Here is a 17,848-nt window from a genome sequence, read left to right on the forward strand (position 1 = left end):
TGACCCCAGGTCTCAAAGTAATCAAAAATAACAGCACAAGGAGGCATTTTTAAGTTTGTTCTTTAAAAAAAATCTTTCTGTATTTACATTGTTTTAACAGACAAGAACAAACAAACGCACGCTTATTTACAGCGTACAAGAACGTTAAACGAGAGCTAAAACAATCTGACACAATTTACACCATTCAGCATGGAAGACACAGGACTCTGAACAGGTGTGTAACAAACGTTTCTGCAAAACTACAAAATATCACAAAAGGAGTCCATGGGAGGTACTGTACACTATACAAACCAACCACAATGGTTTATGTCCATCAGTGTAGGCTGGTGGGAGGAGCTATAGGTTTATGTCCATCAGTGTTGGCTGGTGGGAGGAGCTATAGGAGGACGGGATCATAATGGCTAGAATGGAATCAATGGAACAGTAAAAAAACAAACATATGTAAACCACACTCCTATTTATATTAATATACTGTACATACAAATGTGTGTATAAGCATGTAAGTGTGCTAGCTACCTGTGGAGAAAACGTAGCAACAACAAATAGTGCGAGTACTACAACTTCAATATCACAAAATAAAATGTTTGGGCTACATGAGCGGTCTGAAAAATAAGAAAATGTTAGTGTACCAGTCATAGGTTTAGACACACCTACTCATTCAAGGGTTTTTAATTGTTTTTCCATTTTCTACATTTTAGAATAGTGAAGACATCAAAACTATGAAGTGACACATATGTAATCAAGTAGTAACCAAAATAATTGTTAAACAAATAAAGGATGTTTTAGATTCTTCAAAAAGTAGCCACCATTGGTCTTGATGACAGCTTTGCATGCTCTTGGCATTCTCTCAACCAGCTTCATGGAGAACCAACAGTTCTGGAGGTCCAACATATGCTGAGCACTTGTTGGCTGCTTTTCCTTCACTCTGCGCGCCAACTCATCTCAATTGGGTTGAGGTCGGGTGATTGTGGAGGCCAGGTCATCTGATGCAGCACTGCACTCTATTTGGTCAAATAGCCCTTACACAGCCTGGAGGTGTGTTGGTCATTGTCCTGTTGAAAAACAAATGGTCCCACTAAGCACAAACCAGATGGGATGGCGTATTGCTGTCGAATGCTGTGGTAGCCATGCTGGTTAAGTGTGCCTTGAATTCTAAATAAATCACTGACAGTGTCACCAGCAAAGCACCACACCACCTCCATGCTTCTCGGTGGAAACCACACATGCGGAGATCATCCTTTCACCTGCTCTGCTTCTCATAAAGACACAGCGGTTAGAACCAAAAATCTTAAATTTGGACTCAGGCCAAAGAACAGATCTAATGGTCTAATGGCCATGTTTCTTGGCCCAAGCAAGTCTCCTTCAGTAGTGGTTTCTTCACAGCAATTCAACCAGGAAAGCCTGATTCACGCAGTCTCCTCTGAACAGCTGATGTTGAGAAGCGTCTGTTACTTGAACTCCAAAGCATTTAATTGGGCTGCAATTTCTGAGGCTGGTAACTAATGAACTTACCCTCTGCAGCAGAGGTAACTCTCGCTCTTCCTTTCCTGTGGGGGTCCTCATGAGAGCCAGTTTCATCATAGCTCTTGATGGTTTTTGCGACTGCACTTGAAGAAACTTTCAATGTTCTTGAAATGTTCAGGGTTGACTGACCTTCATGTCTTAAAATAATGATGGACTGTCGTTTCCCTTTGCTTATTTCAGCTGTTCTTGCCATAATATGGACTTGGTCTTTTACCAAATAGGGCTATCTTCTGTATACCCCCTTTACCCTGTTACAACACAACTGATTGGCTCAAACGCATTGAGATGGAAAGATTTTTTAATTTTTAATTAAGAATGCCAAGAGTGTGCAAAGCTGTCATCAAGGCAAAGGATGGCTACTTTGAAGAATTTGTTTTGGTTACTACATGATTCCATGTGTTATTTCATACTTTTGTTGTCTTCACTATTACTCTACAATGTAGAAAATAGTACAAATAAAGAAAAACCCTGTAATGAGGTGTCCAGACTTTTAACTGGTACTGTATATACATGTATAACTAGACTGGCAAAAATAAGTGACAAATACTCTTCAGTAAGTCAATCTAAATAAACAGATTTGAGATAATACTTAATTTCATGCAAAAGTATAAACAAAATAAATTAAAATTGATCTTTTCCCTGTGTAACAACCTGCTCCCCTTAGGTTTGACTGGAAATAGATGAGAAAGGGAGAGTTTGGGCTTTGGCACAGAGTTGCAATTGGTGGAGTTTGATAGTCTGTTTGTCTGCCCCCTCTTGGTTGGGGGTGGTATTGGTAGAGGTGGTATTGGCAGTGCCAGTGGATCCCTCTTCTTTAGGCTGCTTACTGGCGAACTCAACAATGCTGAAGACAAACTGCATGCAGCCCAGTTTGATGTAGCTGCCATGGTGGAGCAGCGCTGTGCCCTCCCAGCCTGCCCCGCTGCCACCGATCAGGCTGGAACTGCTGGCCTTGCAGTTGCAGGAGAGCCTGGGTCCTCCCTGGGGCTGGCAGCTCATCACTCCCTCCAATGGCATCAGAACAGTCTTGTGCCCAGCCTCAGTCCCCTCCTCCTGCTGCTGCTCTCTCATCTTACAGCGGCCTGAAGAAAGAGGGCACCATCACTCAAGTCTCCTATAGACACACAGGGCTGGTCAAACCACACACACACCAAGCCTCTACAGGGTTAAGGTGATGGGGCGTACACCCACCCACATGTTGCACAAAGGAGGTATGGGGGGTGTTCAAAAGCAGCTAAATTGCTAGTGTGTGTGTACATATGATGAGGTGTGTGTGTGTGTTACTTACGGACAATGCCCTGCACTTTGGACACCACGCCACTGGCCGGCGTGGGCAAAGTCTTCTCAGAGAAGTCACAGGAGTAGAGCACGTTGTCCACCGTGGTCCCATGCTCACTGTAGTTGAGCAGCTCGTAGTGTTTGGTGTTCTACACACAGGTACAAACCAACAGTCATGTCTGTGGTGCTATTGTTATTTCAAATAGTACCCACAGATCAGGTCATAGCAATGGGAAAAATATGTTTTTGTCAAGCTTTGTATCTGGAACAGGACAGACAACCTACCCCGTCGTAAAAGATGCAGGCGTGTTTTCCAGATACATAATTACAATGACCATAGTTTGTAAGGCACACATCCATGTCAGCACCTACAGTGGGTTGTCAGAGAGAGAAAGACTGATGAGACTTTGTTCCATGTTGAGTAAAGATCAGTCTTTTGTAACAGCACGGGCAGTCCTTACCAGCTCCTATGTACAGGGTCCTATAAGACATGCTGATGGCTCCTCCCTTCCCCATGAGTGGATAGAACGTTGCTCTCGCCTGCACCTTCTGTTCTTCTGTGATGGGGACAGAATATGGAGGAATGACATTTTATAACATTCCTATGGTACAAATTAAACTGCCGCACGTCAGGTTCTGGGGGCTTACCCTCTGTGCACGGCGCGGGAGATTGAGGTTTGAGGGCGACGGTGGGAGGAGGGGAAACAGTTAGACCGCTGCCTTGGGGGACTGGGGGTGCTTTGTGGGGGAACAGCTGCTGTATCCTCTGCCAGGCCAGGAGTTTGACCAACTCCTCATCCAGTTTACTCAGTTCGATCTCTGTATGAACAACATCAGCATGTTTCAACGTCATCATAGACTTCACGTGAAGCAATCCTGTATCACAGCCATCATCTGTCAGCAGCATTACAGGCCATTTAATCATCACTATTTTTGAAGACCAGCATGGCCAAAAACAATAATGCAATATTTTAACTTTATTGTTGTTGAATAAAGTACCCATTTTTAAACTGGACAGAGAGAGGTGCTCATCACCGATGCCTAATTATGAACAGTGGTACCGGTAGAATGGTGTTGAGGTAGCTACTTACCTCCATCCGCTTCCATCACAGCCTTCATGCCACCAGACAGGTCTGCTATTAAGGGGAAGAGAGAGCTGGGGAACATGGAGCTGCCCTTAAGATCTGTCCCTGGGGAGAAACCGGGAGGTGTGGTGATCGGCTGTCTTGCTGTGCTGGAGTCTTTGACGGCTCTGGGTGGGATGAAGACATGGACACCTGGGGTGGGGCTGGGGCAGAGCTTCAGCTCACTGCAGCAGCTCAGAGGGTTGGCCTGAGTCCCTGCCATGCCTGGAGGAGTCCCGTGGGCCTGGCTCTTTATGTCCTGCCCTGTGGCTGCACACATCAAAGAAGGTGGACAACCTTTCTGGGCGCAAGACTCTAGGTGGCTGCCCTTCTCAGTTTTAACCTCCACCCCTCCTCTCAGGTGGTTTGGCAGCCCCAGAGCAGAGGTTGGGAGTGGGGCTGGGGAGGTGAGTCTGTGCAGCTGGAGCTCTGTCTGTTTGCAGGCATCAGAGGCAGTGTTACACACTACTGGCCCGTTGGCTTGCACAGGCTGCTCAGTCAGGGGCCCGTTGGGTTTCCTGCACTTCAGACAGTTCTGACATGGCCTCACCGGGCAGCTGCAGCTCTCCTGGCCTTGCGAGAGACCCTTCAGTACCTGGGCCCCCTGGGGGCCATCAGATGTACTGCAGGGCTTAGAGCAGGGGGCAGGCAGGGCTGAAGCTGTCCTTTCTGCAAGGGGCAGAGAGCTGTTCTCCTCTAGGGCCACACGGAGCTTAATGTCTTTCTGTTCCCTGTTTGTCTGTTCAGAGTGCCAGTCTGACGAGGACTTCTGCTTGCCAGATAAATGTCGCATGATGCTGCACTGCAGCGAGATGACATCTCGAAGCCACTGAATGACAAAGGGGAAAAAACAGTTTGGTGAAAAGAAAAAGCACCTTCACCAGTCCAGTAACTCAAATAAATACATTTACAGTTATTACACATTAAATAATTGGCAGTTAATCCCCATCATGTCTGGACCATTATCTCCTCGCTGGGCCAGATCCCATTGATTTGTTTATCACAAAAAAATAAGCACTTTAGATGTTTCTCAGGCACAGCCCAAAGGAACCACAGAATCCCAGAGTAGTAGACAGATACTTGTGTGTGTGTGTGTTTCTGCCATGTTTACCTCCTGTTGCTCCGCCTGGCTGGTAAAATGCTGAGGGGAGCAGTCCTGGGATGGGACACCATTACAGATCAGCTCCCCGTTACGCACCCCTGCAGGAGCCAAAATGGCCGGGGGGTTCTTGTACTGGGACTTAATAGCGTCGGGCACCTGGAGGGACAAACAAACATTATTTACAGGAGCAGTGAACTCCCACTGTGGTTCCTCATTCTTAAGAGGAAAAATATTTGGATATATTTTTACCTTTATTACTATATATTATATAAGTGAAGCAGCTTAGTTGACAAACCAATACTTTGTTGAAAATCTGTCTTTAGTGGGCATAAGCTACCTTGAGCATCTTCGTCTTGTGGTGGACACCACTGCGGACAGGGGGATTCTGTCGGTGGACCCGTCGCAGGAAGCCCACCTTGACAGCATGCTGGGATATCCTATCCTGGAACTGGTCTAAGAGCTGGCAGCGGCTGGTAAGGGACAGGCTCCTATGGTTCAGCTGGAGAACAGGACAGGAGGCCATGTCAAGAACAAAGCGACGTATAGCCCTGAATCAACCGCTAGCTAGACACCCTATGCACTTGTAACAAGTCTACAGACTAAAGCTCAGCTGGAGAACAGGTCATGTCAGTAATGGAACAACTTCTACACACCAGGGTTGAGAGATATCACAATATTATCGCATATCGGTGAAGCTTGATATCACCCAAAGAACTACAAGCCCTATTCCATTTACAGAGCCATTCCTGTCTAAAAATCACCATATCCTTATTGTTTAGGCCTGCCGAAACACAAACCCAGTTCCATGCATAAGGATGCAGGGGGGGAGCTGCTCCTCTTACCACCAAGTGCTCCATATGGTTGGGGCACATCCACCTGCCTGTGGGCATGGCAGTAAGTGGGGGGTCCAGGCAGTCCATGTGGAAGAGCAGGGGGCAATAGTCACACTGAACCAGGGGCGCCATTCTGCAGCTCCTATAGAATAGACAGGAGGACGATAGAGAGGACAGAGAGGAGGCAGTGAGCTTGGACTAGCAAAGTCAGCCAACCACCTAGATTCCCAAAGGTGTGTTGATATTAGGGCTGTGGCGGTCATGAAATTGTCAGCCGCGATTGTCAAGCAAATAACTGAGGATCTCACCGTAATTCACCGTTAATTAACAAAAACACATGTAGCATCTCCTGGCTTCCACACATAGCCTACCATCCACTGATGCAGACCTTTGGAACATTACATTTAAACTAATTGAATAAATCCATTATTATTTTAGATGGGTCTAAAGAAACATGATTTGAAGAGAATGTAGTCTATTTCAGAAGAACAGAATAGCATCGTGAGTTGCCCATTTAGCAGACAAGATTTGCTTACAATTATGTGGCATTATTTTATTGTATGAAGACTACAAATGAACGTGAATAAATATTTAAAAAATATATATTTTCTACAAACAATGAGGGAGTACGCACATGCGGCTATTCTGTGTTTAGCAGTTAAAGAAACAGGTACTCCTATGTGCTTAATGTAAGAGTTATGTAACTTTTGTTGCGAAAACAAATGTTGGGCTTCATGTTTAGATTGTTAATACATTCTAAGGCTGCATTCACAATTTGACAAGGCCGACAGGATCCCTTTGAGTGGCCGTAACACCCCTCCTAACACAACAATCCATGCCTTTGCGGCCAGTGGCTGATTTGTCCTTGGGCTGAACATAATAATTAGAATTCCCTTCTCCTGGCTGAGAGTTCTGAAGCACCTCATATGGCTCTCCGCCACGTGATTGGGTATTTCTCAGACTACAAGTGAAGACAGACACATTGGGGATGAAACTGCACTTGTCATCCAATTCCGAGGTGCATATTGAAGACATTACCTTGCACATTCTTCCACTGCAAATCTACCACTCCAGTGTTTTACTTGCTATATTGTATTTACTTCACCACCATGGCCTTTGTTTTGCTGCCTTTACCTCCCTTCTCACATTGTATATAGACTTATTTTTCTACTGTATATGTTTATTTTACTCCATGTGTAACTCTGTTGTTATGTGTCGAACTGCTTTGCTTTATATTGGCCAGGTCGCAATTGTAAATGAGAACTTGTTCTCAACTTGCCTACCTGGTTAAATAAAAGTTAAATAAAATATTGGAAGAACTGTCCAAATTTACTTTCCTCAACCAACATAAAGCAAAAGCACTAGCCTACGGCAATCTACTATCCCCCGTAGTACAAAAGTTGACCTATTCTAGAGTGGCTTGCAAAAGTATTCACCCCCTTGCCATTTTTCCTATTTTGTTGCCTTACAACCTGGAATTAAAATAGATTTTGGGGGTTTGTATCATTTCATTTACATAACATGCCTACCACTTTGAAGATGCACATTTTTTTAATATAGTGAAACAAACAAGAAATAAGACAAAGAAACTGAACTTGAGTGTGCATAACTATTAATCCACACAAAGTCAATACTTTGTAGAGCCACCTTTTGCTGCAATTACAGCTGCAAGTCTCTTGGGGTATGTCTTGGAACTGGGATTTAGCATCTGGGATTTTTACCCATTCTTCAAGGCAAAACTGCTCCAGCTCCTTCAAGATGGATGGGTTCTGCTGGTGTACAGCAATCTTTAAGTCATACCACCGATTCTCAATTGGATTGAGGTCAAGGCATTGACTAGGCCATTCCAAGACAATTAAATGTTTCCCCTTAAACCACTTGAGTGTTGCTTTAGCAGCATGCTTAGGGTCATTGTCCTGCTGGAAGGTGAACCTCCATCCCAGTCTCAAATCTATGGAAGACAAACAGGTTTCCCTCAAGAATTTCCCTGTATTTTGCACCATCCATCATTCCTTTAAATCTGACCAGTTTCTCAGTCCCTGCTGATGGAAAACATCCCCACAGCATGATGCTGCCACCACCATGCTCCACTGTGGGGATGAGAGGTGTTGGGTTTGTGCCAGACATAGCATTTTCCAAGATGGCCAAAAAGCTCCATTTTACTCTCATCTGCCCAGAGTAACTTCTTCAATATGTTTGGAGTCTCCCACATGCCTTTTGCCGAACATCAAACGTGTTTGCTTATTTTTTTTCTGGCCACTCCTCCGTAAAGCCCAACTCTCTGGAGTGTCCTATGGATAGATACTCCAATCTCCACTATGGAGCTTTGCAGTTCCTTCAGGGTTATCTTTGGTCTCTTTGTTGCCTCTCTGATTAATGCCCTCCTTGCCTGGTCCGTGAGTTTTGGTGGGCAGCCCTCTCTTGGCAGGTTGTGGTGAGATATTCTTTTCATTTTTTTTATAATGGATTTAAATGGTGCTCTGTGGGGCGTTCAAAGTTTCTGAGAGTTTTTTTTTTTATAACCCAACCCTGATCTGTACTTCTCCACAAGTTTGTCCCTGACCTGTTTGGAGAGCTCCTTGGTCTTCAAGGTGCCTCGCTGCTGCTTGCTTGGCGGTGCCTCTCTGCTTGCTTGGCGGTGCCTCTCTGCTTGCTTGGCGGTGCCTCTCTGCTTGCTTGGCGGTGCCTCTCTGCTTGCTTGGCGGTGCCTCTCTGCTTGCTTGGCGGTGTTGCAGACTCTGGGGCCTTTCAGAACAGGTGTATGTAAACTGAGATCATGTGACACTTAGTTAAATAAAGTCCACCTGTGTGCAATCTAATTATGTGACTTCTGAAGGTAATTAATCAAATAAATAATCAAATGAGTAAGTACCATTAATATGTAATAAGAAATAGGCCTTTACATGTGGAAATTTTTAATAAACTATTTATTCATTGAATTTACAGAAAATGTGCTATATCGTGATATGTATCGTTATATGAGACTTTGGCCATGTCGCCCAGCCCCATGTCCATTACATGAAATCCAAATAAAAATTTAAATTACAGGTTGTAATGCAACAAAATAGGAAAAATGCCAAGGGGGATGAATACTTTTGCAAGGTATGGTATTCTATGCAAGAAATAAATATTCCAAACTTAGTCTGGGACAGTTGTGGGATGGGATAGAGCCCAAATTATTACAAAAAAAAAAACATTTTTTTTTTACACAAAGAGGCTGATGCAACAGATCAGAACATGTAGCTTAAAATGTTGATAAACTATTAGGCTATTTCTCCAGATACACGCAGCAATACGCACACTGCAGTAAGTGCAAATATTCCATTAGCGGGAAAACACCATTAGCAAAAGTGACCACAAATGTGATTATGCATGTAATGCTTATATTACAAATAGGCATTTATGGTGAAAATGATCTTTCCTAAACTCAAAACACACGCGCTGCGTATGTATGCCAGTTAGGATCTTCACCCATTGTAAAGCGGATTAATGTGCTTAAGTTTTCCAAAGTTATTTGGCCACTTTAGTTGTGATACAAACCTTATTAAAACATATAGGACTATGGGCTAGGCTACATGAGGTGTGCGAATAGGATTTGAAAAAGTTGCACAAAAAAAAAGGCATGCAATGTTTCTTGGCTTTCTTGCCTTACTGCACACAAGCTGGGCATCATTCACAAGTGATAGGCTAATGGTCACCCATGACACTATTCTTGATTTAATCTTTTCTTTACATATATTAAATAATAGAAAGCTCTTTTTAATAGAGGCCATCACTGTGTTTTCTCATCACATTTGCATAGAAATGTTGTATAACATGAGCTATCACAAAGTGTTTGATTACATTTTTTTATATAATTGCATTGATGTCAGAGTGATTAGAGGGAAAAGAGTGCTGAGTACAAGGCAGTTAGCAAGTCTGGTAGGTTACTAATGACCATGAGCAGCATTAGAGCTTGGAGAAGCCTAATTATCGTGACTAAACGGTCATGTGGAATTTGACTGCCGTGATGACTCGTGACCACCGGTGTGGCAGTAATACAGTCACCATAACAGCCCTACTTGAAATAATGTGGAATTTGACTGCCGTTATAACTCGTGACCACCGGTGTGGCAGTAATACAGTCACCATAACAGCCCTAGTTGATATAATGTGGAATGAGACTGCCGTTATGACTCGTGACCGCCGGTGTGGCAGTAATACAGTCACCATAACAGCCCCTAGTTGATACAATGTGGAATGAGACTGCCGTTATGACTCGTGACCGCCGGTGTGGCAGTAATACAGTCACCATAACAGCCCCTAGTTGATATAATGTGGAATGAGACTGCCGTTATGACTCGTGACCGCCGGTGTGGCAGTAATACAGTCACCATAACAGCCCTACTTGATATAATGTGGAATGACAAAATTGTGGGTACCTGGTGCAGGAGAAGCACACCCTGACTGGCAGAGGAACGAGGCCGTTGGGGTCCATCTCATGCTGTGGCCTCCTGAAAGTCTTCATGATCAGCTCCTCTTTCCTCCTCCGTTTACTGCTGCCTGGCAGTGCTGTGGTGCAGGTGAGTTCGTTGGGCAGCTGGAACTGCGAGGGGTTCTGCTCCATGGCGGCGGCGATGAGCAGCTGGAAGGGCCTCTTGAGGAGCCGTGGTGTGGAGGTAGGGGTGGTGGTGGCTTGCTCAGATTCTGAGCCCTGGACCTCCACCTCCGCTGCATTGGCCATCTCCTTGTCTACCTCGTTCTGCTCCTCCGAGGGGGTATCCGTGTCCGTGGAAGAGGTGTTGGAAGCGGGCGTGCCAGGGCGGCTACTGGCCCGCCGCTCAAGGCGATCCAGACGCTCGAGATGCACGGCAGCCACCCGCAGGCCGGGTCCAGCTGCTCCGACCCCGGGGGGCAGCCTGTCCAGACGCAGCATGGTGGTGGTAATAGTGGTGGTGCCCCGCTCCAGTTCAGCTGCAGGGGAGGAGCGCTTGGAGAAGAGCCTCTCCCTCTCCAGCAGGCCATTTGTCCTCTCAGCCTTCTGCTCCCGCTTCTGAAGGTAAGAGTCAAATAGCAGAGTCAAGGACCAGCAAGGATCAGACCGTATTCCCCACCACTAGGGTTGTTTAAATATTTGGACTCGTATTGATACAATGAAAACAGGTGTTAACAGGCTAACACATTCAAAGCATAAAAACATCTCTCTGTTGTGAGCATCCTCACATATTCTTGAACACTCACCTTTCTACTGACATTGCAGCGATGACACATCCAGTCACCAGGGGGCAGCATTTCTTCACTCAATGGTGGGTTACTGTGGGAACCACAAAGAAACAGCAATAAAAAAAGGACATTCATGCTACAGTCATTTCATTTATAGGTCAACTGTGGATCAATTGCCATGTAAGCTTTATAAGGCCTAATGCCAAACTCACAATACAGCCTGGATGCTCTGACCAAACGTGTACCACAACAGCCCGTGATTGGGAGTCCCATAGGGCAACGCACAATTGGCCCAGCGTCGTCCGGGTTTGGCCGTCATTGTAAATAATAATTTGTTCTTAACCGACTTGCCTAGTTAAATAAATACAGAATATGCACTTTTGAGGCATAGGCTATAATAGGGGTGTAGGGGAGTGATGATGTAATTGACCTGTGCTGGAATAGGTCTGTATTGAAATACCACAACAATGTGTAAAGCACACCAACATACACATTTTAACACTGAATGCCAAACCCTACTTTCAGGCTTGAGTGTTTACTGTTAGAATGTCTTATTTTCCAAATGCCTGTCTCCATCTAGTGGGATTAATGTACCTGGCATGCCCAAACAAGAGAAGACTTAGTCAATATTGAACACAGTTTTAACTTTTAAGTTTTAAATCACTAATGCCTGGGAAAGTAAGCTCTACTAACATGGCCCACAACCATGTTGTATTCGAGACTGGTGTCAGATAGATTTTTAATCAGTCTCTGACAATGAGGACTCAATTTCTTCCCGAGACCAGTAGAGTAAAAAAAAATCCTAAATTACCAACTCCCATTCAGTCAACGCATAAAGCCACTTCACCAGGCCAAATACCGACACTCCTTTCACATCAATTTCTTATTGCCTATTGAAACCTGGGCTTCTTACTTTACTGGTAACAGTTGTGTCCTTTATTTTCAACTTTGTCGCGCTCGTCAGAATTTCCTTAGAGGAGAAGAGCGAGGGAAATTATTTGAAAGTGGCATGCTTACTGTTACTAAGGAGAGACCGGGGAAGTTGTAACATACGTTGTATTTTTATCTATTATAGACTTGGGTTGCAGGTAATATGCAGAGTGGCTCTCCATTTTCCCTCAGCATGCATTTAGTTTCACCATTCTGAATCAATACATTCTTTAAATTTGAACAAAGAACATTTTGAACTGTTATCATCTTGGCAATTTTATACAATTTACAATCATGGCCTTCAATTAGTCTCGCTTTAGGTGGTCTCAAACAACACCTGGCTGTGATGCTCATAACCTACATTATATCACCCAGTTAATATAGGCTGCCATCATAATGAATTGTTGGAATGCTTTCAGATGTTTCTAATCTAGAAAATATTCAAATATGCAGCTAATACTTTGGCAGTTGTCAAGGTGATTGTAGTGTGTAACTTAAATCACGTGTCAAATTTCACAGTCAATGACTACCCAAGGGGATATGCAAATGTTCAATTGGCAAAGACTGAGCTTATCCTCCATAGGTGGAAAGCCTTGCACTGTAGCTACCAACCAACATGATTGTTAGTCAGATCTTGCACAGCTGTGTGGTGTAAATACCTGAATGGATGAGTCCCCGAAATACAAAGAATACTATGTTCATCTCAAATCGTGTTATAACCGCGTTTGATCACCTGTATTATCAAAATTATATTCATATTAAAGCCCAGAGAAATGTCAGTAAAATGGCGCTGAAATAAAACGTATTTTTTTTTCAAGGGAGGTCGCCATATTGTAAACAGAGGCACACGAGCGAAGAGCAGCCTCGACTCCATTTTTTTGCCAGCGTTTCCCAGCGCTCTCAGTTAGAGCGGGTGAGTGACGATGCCTGGAGACATGCAGACCGAGGCGGGGGCTGGTTGCAACCATTCGGCGGCAAATTTTAACCAAGTCCTAGTTGCTGTGTCACAATCATCTTCCCAGTATGGTTGGAAAAAACAACCCCCCCTCCCCCCGTAACGAATCTCATGTGTGACATTTTGCACAGCGGCATGGTTCTGTAAAGATTGACTGTCTAGACAGGAGAGCCGCAGTCATTCTGAATCCAGTAAACCCAAGCTAACGTTAGTGGGATACTTTTCACACATACCAGCATTGAAGATGGAAGGCGGCTGGACAATGGTCACAACACAGAAGGTCCCCTCCCTCATGACAACTATCACAGGTATCGTGGTTGGTGGCCCTGCTCTTTCTCCGAACGTCCCTTTCACTCCTCCGACTCCTTTTTTCGCCATCCTCTGACTTGGGTGGTGCGAGCAGTGTTTGAATTTGCTGTAACAAGTTGAACATGTCAGAAATCTGGATCGAACTATCTTCACTCCCAATTTAGGCTTGTTTACTTGGTTGCTAGCACATCAAACGAATAAAGCTAAAAACAGTTTATGATTCAATATCATGTCAGTAACATTTTTTATACTAGCTAGTTAAGGGCAGTAAACTATAAATCGCCCCCAGCTGGAAGCTAGGGCCTTTACTGTAACGTTTAGTCTGCAGCAGTAATAACAACCGCTGGCAACTAAAATACGGCTTTAAATGTTAGTTACGCTATAACTAGAGTAATAGCACAGTGTTTGCCATAAACTAACTAGCTACACATTGCAAACATGGGTGTTTTGTCTTCAACTTCATCCCAGCCAACGCGGCGTTAGGACAAAATTACTGCCTCAAATTAGATAGCTAACGTTATTTGCTTCCATCTTGCTACAGTATCTGCTAATATCTGTCAATTTCTCTGGCTAGTTAGATATCTAACAAACTTAAATTGCTGCATTTTAACGGATATAAGTAACGTTGTGTGGTGACATGCCTCACCTCCATTAAACCCCCAGAGGTATCCAAATCGTACACAATCGTTGGCGTCTCCATTTTGTCCCACATTCACCCAGCAGTCGACGACTTCTTGCAAATAATCCTATGGAACCAGCTACTGTAGCTAGCTAGTAGTGTCGTTCCACGCCCAGTCCCACTGGCAGTGACAGGCGACCCCCCCCCCCCCCCCACACACGTACGTTTTACTAAAAATTGCTTTTCTCTGCCTATTACTGTATATTGGAGAGGGAATAACGGAATCAGCCAAGGTTAACAGTTAACTAGCTGTACGTAGCGACCTGCTAGCTGCTTTAACTGAATGTGATACAGGCACACACACTAGACTGATAGCTAGTTACCTATTTAGTCAACTGTAGATAGCTAACGTTAATTAGCAACACCATCCATTAAGCAATGTTTGCTTGCTAACTGCTGGCAAGAATATGACGAATGTTACGAGTTTCTCACAAACCTCAACTTTGTGCCCATTCTAAACTGTCTTGTTGTCAGGTTGCTGAACGACTGAATGTATCTGCGAGGCCTAGCCATGATTCTTATTTTTGCTCCTACTGCTCCTACTTGCTGAAATTAGAAGACGCTTGAAAATTCTGCAAACCCGCTCGCTTCCACTTTGCATTGTCAACAGTCAGAATACACAAAATGTAAAATGCTCGCAACGTTGTGTTCCTTCCAATCAAGGGTTGCAAAATGCGTTGTTGTTGTTATTCGTCCAACAGTGCCGGATCCTCAAGAAATGTATTTTTGTTCTGAAAAAGCCTATGCATCAATGCTGCTAGTGGCAACATCCTATCCGAGTTGGCGCAACCGCGAACGAAATTACGTTTGAGCATGCGCATTTCAAGATTGTTGAAAACCATGGCCGCCACGGCAGAGAAACGCTTGTCACTAGTCAACACAGCCACAAAATCTGCATTGGGTATATCGTAACAATTCATGAAAAATAAAATGTCCTTTTTGGTCTTAATTTAATTGTACGGTTAGGCATAAGGTTAGCAGTGTGGTTAAGGTTATGTATAAATTTACATTTTAAGAAGATACATTTTAGAAAAGGGCGAGGTTTAGCCATAATTACAACCTTGTGACTGTGGTAACTTGAGACGACGACGTCAGAAAGGAATACAAACGTTATGCTGCTAGAGAAGCCCTCAAAGACAATCTTTGGTTACGGGTTTCATTCCGTTTTTTGATAGATAGCCATCACCTGGCTAGCGAACGTTATTCCTATTAGTTAGAGCTGCTAAATTGTGAAATAACATCTAGCTAACATTAGTTAACTACACCACCGTTTGCCTAGCTTGCATCTCCCCCTCTTGATGAATGACCACCGACGAAGCTTCCGAGCAAAACTACACTCCTCATTTCAATGTAGCCTACGCTATGGTACCCTCCATCTAGTTGGACAGTTAGATCAAAGTTTTGCCCAACCTGCCGTCTGACAGCAGTATTATTCATTTTATTTCGTTAACGCCGCCATTTGCTATTAGGCTACAACATTTGAGTTTGAATGAGGACAGATAGTACTGTACATAATGTCTTTTTTGGGGAGTATTTGTCAGGACCATAAACACTTTTTGTCCAGTCCCACCCAATTTTAGTAAACCGGGTGCCAGTGTGTCTTGTCTGCTCTTTTGTCAAATGTTTTATCTGTATCGATGCTTACTCAAGCCTAACTATATTTGGTTAGAAGTGGCAGAGGAAAACAGTAGGACAAGACAAAACTGGATCAACACTCTTATTTTCTCACAGATCAGGAAACACCTAATAGCAATACAGGTTTCTGTGCCCCCCAAAATAATTTGTTACGAATTTGTTACGAACAGAGTCCACAACATTTTCTAGACTTGACTCATTCTCAATCTTTCAAGTTAAACCGCTCCCTGTTGCAGTATTTTTTCTGACCAGTAGATGGTGCTGGTGCACATGACAAGTCAATAGTGTGAGCCACAAGTATACAGCGAGTCACAGTTTCCCCAGCAGTTATTAATATATCTGTGCCAGTTATTCCCAATCGCTGTCTGTTACAAATGTCTGCTGATATCAGAACATGTTAGACTATTGTTCATACATAAATTACCTGGTTATAGATGGTACCAGACCACAGTGCATGTTGATGGTCTTGTCTACACTGGTAATCTTACCCAGGGTAGGTATAAGGGCCTATAGGGGCAAATATAATGTATAGGGAACAGTATACATTTATGTAGCCTATACAGGAAGACCACCCCTTCACCACTACACTGGGCGAAAGTTTGTTACACTCTGAACTACACACTAGTACACTACACCGGGTGTAAGTCTGTTACACTCTGAATTACACACGAGGATACTACACCCTACACGAGTCTGCTACAGCTCCAGCTCCAAACCCAAACCCTCTACACCAGGGCTGCCCAACCCTCTTCCTGGAGATCTACTGTCCTGTGGGTTTTCAGTCCAACCCTAATTTAGCGTATCTGATTTAGCTAGTCAAGGTCTTGTTGAGCAGCTAATTAGTATAATCAGGTGTGTTAAATTAGGGTTGGACTGAAAACCAACAGGACAGTAGATTTCCAGGAAGAGGGTTGGGCAGCCCTGCTCTACACTGTCAGAGGAAGCTCCATTCATGTATACTTCACTTACTTTGACTCATTAAGGAGCATTGGTCTTCTGACAAAAACTTCATCCCGTGTGCTCTGTTATGCTGTTTTCTCCACTTCTTTCAAGGAAGTTCTTGCTTCTTTCAGCTCTGCTTTATTCATGTATACTTATCAGGGCAATTCAGATGAATGACTCAGAGGGAAAAACGGTAAACTGCATCTTGAAGTGAACCAGTAATCCTTAATAAATGAAATGAATAAGATTGTGTCAAAAAAAATCTGAATAGTAACTTTATTGAGGATGTGTTTTGTTCATGAAGTTGGTTAATCAGTATATATACAAAGCATCAAAACTAGATTATAGAATTATATTGTCATCATACCTGTTTGTATGAATAAATATTAAAATGTGACAATGATAAAAATAGAGTTTGAATGGTGATGCATTCTCCTACAGAATCAGCTACATTATTTTTGAGAATTCCCCAATCCACAAAACTGACTTCTTAAGCTTAACCTTCCCAGGTTTTCATCACAAAACAAATGTCACTAGAACTTACATACACTTTGCCATGGACTTTTCAGATGTTTGCCAATCAAATATCATTAATGAATACCTTTTAAATCAGCATTTTGATATCATACATACAATTGTGAACAAAAACGTGAATGAGAAGAAACTTTTTCTTTGCATTATTATATCTCTATTTTATGATACATATGAAATCAACAATGTAATAATCTAAACTGAACTAATGACGTATCAGAAATACACATGATATGAACATAGGGCCTTTCATTTAAGGCACATTCTGAAGTTTTTAATCATATGAGGTTGCATTAAAAAAAAGAGGTGTGTTTACATGTTTTTGAGAGAGTCATCTTTGCAATTTGGAGATACTGTACAAAATAATTAAAATATGTTTCAATTGTCCAGTGTATTTGAAAGCTTTAAGAGTCCATCAAGTTATTATGATATCCCTCCAATCATCACTTGAATAATCTAGCTCTATTGTGATTTGCCTTCTCTCAAAATAAAAATAACCTACAAGCTGTGTGAAAAACATATCCTGTTGTATTTACACATTGTATTTTTCGGACTAGATACAGCATTTCCCATTTGAGGTTCCACATTGGACTGACGTCTTTAGGGTTTGATCATATCAGGATACAAACTGTACAAACACTGCTGTTAGGCCATTGCTGTTGAAGCTCTACAAAAATAATCATGTTTTCAAGTCTTTGCAGTGATGGCCAATTTCCACTGTGGGCTGGGCAGAGATATGTTCAGCAGACAGAGGAAAAGGTGGAGGCAAGTAAAGAGCGGCGTGTTATCGGACAGTGGAGTGTA

The 17,848-nt window shown here is 43.3% G+C and overlaps 1 protein-coding gene across 2 annotated transcripts; it reads right to left on the reverse strand.

Annotated features, from left to right (window-relative positions):
* Positions 1-44: 44 nt before the first annotated feature.
* LOC135553043 (PHD finger protein 12-like) lies at positions 45-14,738 on the reverse strand. 2 transcript variants are annotated; one of them, XM_064985106.1, is made up of 13 exons: positions 13,904-14,738; positions 13,182-13,363; positions 11,082-11,154; positions 10,283-10,893; positions 5,871-6,003; positions 5,366-5,527; positions 5,038-5,184; positions 3,894-4,755; positions 3,451-3,621; positions 3,264-3,359; positions 3,088-3,170; positions 2,813-2,951; positions 45-2,606 (listed from the first exon to the last, which is right to left on the reverse strand). In XM_064985106.1, the coding sequence occupies exons 1-13, from the start codon at positions 13,967-13,969 to the stop codon at positions 2,185-2,187; spliced, it is 3,147 nt and encodes a 1,048-aa protein (XP_064841178.1). In that variant the 5' UTR covers positions 13,970-14,738; the 3' UTR covers positions 45-2,184. The 2 variants fall into 2 exon arrangements, with proteins under 2 accessions (XP_064841178.1, XP_064841179.1); XM_064985107.1 differs by lacking the exons at positions 13,182-13,363; positions 13,904-14,738 and adding an exon at positions 11,276-11,397.
* Between the last annotated feature and the right edge of the window lie 3,110 nt (positions 14,739-17,848).

This window comes from Oncorhynchus masou, chromosome 13, assembly GCF_036934945.1.
Source record: "Oncorhynchus masou masou isolate Uvic2021 chromosome 13, UVic_Omas_1.1, whole genome shotgun sequence".
NCBI classification, from domain to species: Eukaryota; Metazoa; Chordata; class Actinopteri; order Salmoniformes; family Salmonidae; genus Oncorhynchus; species Oncorhynchus masou.

Coding starts and splice junctions, on each gene's coding strand:
- LOC135553043 (XM_064985106.1), bottom strand. CDS start 13,969: ATGTGGGACAAAATGGAGACGCCAACGATTGTGTACGATTTGGATACC. Junction 4,756..5,037: donor GCCAGGCGGAGCAACAGGAG/GTAAACATGGCA, acceptor TTTGTCATTCAG/TGGCTTCGAGATGTCATCTC. Junction 2,952..3,087: donor CCTGCATCTTTTACGACGGG/GTAGGTTGTCTG, acceptor ACCTGTGTGTAG/AACACCAAACACTACGAGCT.